Source organism: Nicotiana tabacum, chromosome 7 (assembly GCF_000715075.1).
Source record: "Nicotiana tabacum cultivar K326 chromosome 7, ASM71507v2, whole genome shotgun sequence".
NCBI lineage: Eukaryota > Viridiplantae > Streptophyta > Magnoliopsida > Solanales > Solanaceae > Nicotiana > Nicotiana tabacum.
In genome coordinates, this window is record NC_134086.1 from 25,336,453 (window position 1) to 25,341,326 (window position 4,874).

Genomic DNA, 4,874 nt, shown 5'->3' on the forward strand with positions numbered 1-4,874 from the left:
GATCATCTATTTCATGTTCTATATTTGCAATTTTTTCATCTAAGACATCCTTCTCTTTCTTCAGGTTCTCAATTGTTTCCTTCAAATCAACTACAACTATTACCAGGTCATCTCTGGTCTGTTCTTCTTCTCCTAACTCCACAGTTAAGGCATCTTTATCATTTATAAGATGGTGATAAGCATCAATTAACACATTTGCCAATGACATGAGTTTTTAGGAGAATAAGATTTCATATTTCTCTGAACATCTAGAAAATTTACCTCATCATCGTCGTCATCTTCATCATAATCAAACTGAGCCATCAAGGCAAAAATTGAGTCATACTCAGTTGCTTCACTTTCCACTGCCATTATTAAACTATCACCATGATCATTTCCTTTTTCAGATTCGCTGGAGGAGTCTCCCTATGCAGCAAGAGCTTGCTTTACAACATTATCAACGACATTCTTTCTCTTGAAGCATTTATTAGGAACCGGGTTCCTCTTGGCTACTTTGTCAAAGTTGTTTTTGTACAGATCTTGCTTTAAAAGAGGGCAATCCTTGATGAAATGTCCTGGTTTGCCACATTTATGACAAAGGTCATAATTTTTTGGCTTGCTATAACTTTCTCTTTTTGGAATGCCTCCATTCCTGCGAACCATCTTCTGCAATCTTCTTGTCAGGTAAGCCATATCACCATCCTTACCACTTGAATCATTGCTGTCTGTCTTGAGGACTAGGTTCTTCTCCCTTTTGGCCTTTCTTCTTTCATTGTCCTTCTTCTTCATTTCCTATGTTTTCAGATTGCCGACATGCTCATCAATGGTTAACTCCTGCAAGTCCTTTGCCTTTGTAATGGCGTTTACTTTGCTTTCCCAAGAATTGAGTAGCACACTAAGGATTTTTCTGACAAGCTTGTTTCTTGGAATGATTTCACTAAGAGATTGAAGCTCATTAATGATAGAGGTGAACCGAGTATGTATATCTTGGATGGATAAATCATCTTTCATCCTGAAGAGCTCGTATTCAGTTGTGAGCATGTCAATATTGGATTGCTTAACCTGTGTTGTTCCTTCATGAGCTATCTGAAGAGCCTCCCAAATTTCTTTTGCTGATTGGCATGTTGATATGTTGTTATATTTATCAGGACCAATGCCACAAACAAGAATTTTCTTTGCACGCAAATTCTTTTCTATGGCCTTTCGATCAACATCATTGAATTCCTTCCTCATCTTTGGAATGGATACAGCTGGGTCGCCAAGATTCTTGGTAGGAACAAAGGGTCCGTCACAGATAACATCCCATAGCTCTGAATCTTCAGCCTAATGAAGTCGTGCATCCTAGTCTTCCACCATCCATAATATTGGTCGTTGAACCTTGGTGGTCTGTAAGTAGACTGGCCTTCTTCGATGTTTGGCGGAGCAGCCATGATGATCCTTTCTAGGTGTTAACGTGATAGAAAGAACCTGCTCTGATACCAATTAATAGAATTTAAGGGTCCATAAACTCTATACCAGGTTCTCTATCAGTTTCAACAGAACACACGCATACTGCAGTAAGTAAATGACAAGAGGAATTTTATGTGGAAAATTTCCAGCTCAACGAGATTAAAAACCACGACCTACCCTTGTAGGATTTCAACTTCACTACTGAGCAACTTTCAGATTACAACATATGTAACCTAGAAATTAACCTCTTAATCCCTCACTAACTTGTAATGCTCTATTACAAGCCACTTTGTAATAACTCTATTACAAAGACTTTACAACTCGACTAACTCTAGCCAAGACATAAACACAAGGGTTTATGATTTACAAAGGGTTTCCTATGCAATGCTTCTAAACAAGCTAAGTAGGAATTACAATTGAAGAACTATTACAAAGTTACAACTCAACTAAGACATACAATAACTTGATATATGGAACTGGTCCGTAGTAGTGTTGTTCTTGATGCATTTAAGAATTGTCTGCTTGATGATCAATCACCGTAAGCATGCTTGAGTAAATTCTCTAAGTGTTCAAGTGATTTGTTTTAACTTCCTTGATGTTAATAAAATATTTGTGACATCACTTCGCATGGTGTAAGCAAAGTAGGCAAAAGACACTCCCCATAAAGTTGATTGTTGCACTGTTTCTGTACTGTAGCATGCGCAAGCAACAACTTTACAGCTGGGGCAGTTAACTTGTGCAGTTTCCTCGGGAAACGATAGCTATCTGTTCCCTCTATTGTTTTTTTGACTCTGAAGAGTTGAACCATATCCCAAGCTAGAACCTTTTGATCTTTAGGTCTTGAGAATGTGTAACAGGTTCCTTATCTGGTTCTTGACATTAAATTTGTTAGATCATCAAAACATAAAACAAGGTACTTGTATCAGTTAGCCAATCAACAATCATACAAATAGCACAATGTGAGATTTTCTGACTTGAATGTGGATTTAGTCGAGCCGCAATGTAGATATCGAACAATGGGTGGGAAACTACAAAAAAAAAACTGATAACTTCTAATTAAATTGCTTTATCAGTTTATTGTTTTTAAGGATTTAGTTTTCCTTTTTAAGATAATGCCACTCTGGTTGAGACTAGAGTTTATTAAGCATAGTTAGATTGTTTACTCCCTCCGGTTCACAATAAGTGACCAATTTATTTTTTTATTTTGGTTCAAAATAAGTGCCAATTTATATAATTAAGGAAAAATTCAATTTGTTTTTCTAAAATTACCCTTATGCAGTTTAATTAAGGGTAGTTTAGTCACACTATCTATTTTTGTCTAGAATTTTGTATATCCTTAATGGGTGTGCCCAAGACAAATGGTCACTTATTGTGGACCGGAGAGAGTATTAATTTCATAAACTCTAGCCTATGATATTACTGCACATATTATTACTTTGTATCAATAGATACGAGATTAAATGCAAATTAAATGTCTTAATATTGTTTAACTATATAAATATAGTTCAACTCTAAGGTAATGAATACAACCACATCTACCACCAGGAGAATTTATGCATCGCATTTTCAGAATCCATAAAAACAAACTTAATTTAAGTGTTTAATTACCCAAAAATAGTTTTTTAGTCAGAGCAATTAAACAAATACTATGGGTCTCTAACAACCGATATGATTCACTTTTTCAAATAAAAACGATACGGAAAGGGAATAAATAATAAGGAAAAAAATTGAGAGAATAAAGAAAATAGAAATTTTATTGATGATTGTAGCCTTTATTCCGTATGAAAGCAAAAAAATTTCAATAATAGAGAATTGTAATTGAATGTAATTGACTTAGTGATTTTTCGACGAGGATACAAGGTAAAGGGGGTTATCCACCCCGTAGCTATGCTCTTTAATTTGTGTTTGACATCGAGACTAATAGGCACGGTAAATTTTTGTGTGTTCCCGAGGGTGTTGAACATATCTTCTGTACAAACTTTAAAGACTTAAACACAACAAGCAATTAACGTGAAAATAAATTGCAACAATGATAAAAAGAAAAACTAAAATTAAGGAGAAAACATCAATCTTACAAAATGTTCATTCAACATAATTCAAAGTAGCAAATTCTCAATTAATCCAAAATAATCTAAACAAGAACGACGTAACCCTAATTCTCAGCGATCAAATGGACCATTTGGATCGAGTTGTTTGCACAAAGTCAAGTAGGTTAAATAAAGAACACGATCCTTTGCACCTGTGCGATGATTCTTAGTATGTTCACAGAAATACTTAAGATCGTCAAGAGTACAACATCCAAGCATTTTCCCAAGTAGCAAAAACAACCAATTTATGGTACATTTGTCCTCTGAAATTATTGGTTTCACACTGTTTTCTTGTTTACAAAATTGACAAGTTGGAAGCAAAGGATTCATCCAAATATCAGGGGCACGATCATGCATGGCTGCTTTGTTTTCAGCAATATAAGTTCCAATTTCTAAGAATTTTTCTCTCAGATCATACTCCAATTGGTATTTTCTCTCACATCTCTTACATTGAACGTCGCCGCTTATGGTGAAAAGTTGCTTAGACAACAAGTAATCTAACGTATGGACTGTGGCTCGACGGTTTGTGGCCCAAGGAAATGGTGGTGGGATAGTGTCACTTTTTCCATCTTTCGCTGCCTTTGAAGGGTTACGTCGTTTGCGCATTGGCTGTATTGGACCGGCTACTATTGGCGTTGGCGACGCTAAAACTGGTGGGAGGTAAAAAGAGCCTGATGGCAGAGGCAATGATGGTGGTGGGAGATTTGGTTGATTTTTTGGAGGAGATTGTTTTCGAGGTTTATTGGTCGGAGGAAAGGACAGTGAAAGTGTAAGCAAATCATTATCGTCGTCTTCTTCTCCTTCTTCTCCAACTCTTGGAATATTTTCGGCAGAAAATTTACTAAAAGTACTAGCATTATTTTGATCATGCAAGTTGTTGTTCTTCCTTTTTCTGTTGATTTCTTGTTGATCATTTTGGTTGTTCATTGGAATAAAGTAATTTGAAACAGACACTAAAATGATTAAATTAGTGACGCCTAGGGCTGTTAGAAGCAAAAGAAGAAACTAAAAAGATACAAAGAAGAGAATAAAAAGGAGAGTTTTGGGGAGGAGGTTTAAGAGATATACATGCATATAATTATATAGAGATAACGTTGACGTTTAGAATTTCAATTAGGTTAGAATTCTTTCAAATTCAAAAGAAGATAGACATGCATGCATGTGATTACTTTTCGCAATACTAGGCTTAATGGTAAAAAAAAAACTTTACCACGTTTGTTGTAAATTTCCCTTATTTTTCTTCTTCCCCTTTTGTCTAGTATATGTTATTGAAAACTATTTATCAAAATTCCTGTGTATGTAAACTTTGCAAAAAAGGAGCAGCAAAAAATATGTCACTTTAGTACTCATCCTTGAGAG

The 4,874-nt window shown here is 35.4% G+C and overlaps 2 protein-coding genes across 2 annotated transcripts; both read right to left on the reverse strand.

The window, feature by feature from the left end:
- Window positions 1-771: 771 nt before the first annotated feature.
- On the reverse strand, window positions 772-1,212 carry LOC142162022 (uncharacterized). The gene has a single exon (XM_075218321.1). The coding sequence runs from the start codon at window positions 1,210-1,212 to the stop codon at window positions 772-774; it is 441 nt and encodes a 146-aa protein (XP_075074422.1).
- Window positions 1,213-3,586: 2,374 nt separating this feature from the next.
- On the reverse strand, window positions 3,587-4,533 carry LOC107816455 (uncharacterized). Its single transcript, XM_016642178.2, has one exon. The coding sequence runs from the start codon at window positions 4,440-4,442 to the stop codon at window positions 3,588-3,590; it is 855 nt and encodes a 284-aa protein (XP_016497664.1). The 5' UTR covers window positions 4,443-4,533; the 3' UTR covers window position 3,587.
- Window positions 4,534-4,874: the final 341 nt, after the last annotated feature.

Excerpts from the sequence above, each read along its gene's own strand:
- LOC142162022 (XM_075218321.1), bottom strand. The coding sequence starts at position 1,212 with ATGAGGAAGGAATTCAATGATGTTGATCGAAAGGCCATAGAAAAGAAT.
- LOC107816455 (XM_016642178.2), bottom strand. The coding sequence starts at position 4,442 with ATGAACAACCAAAATGATCAACAAGAAATCAACAGAAAAAGGAAGAAC.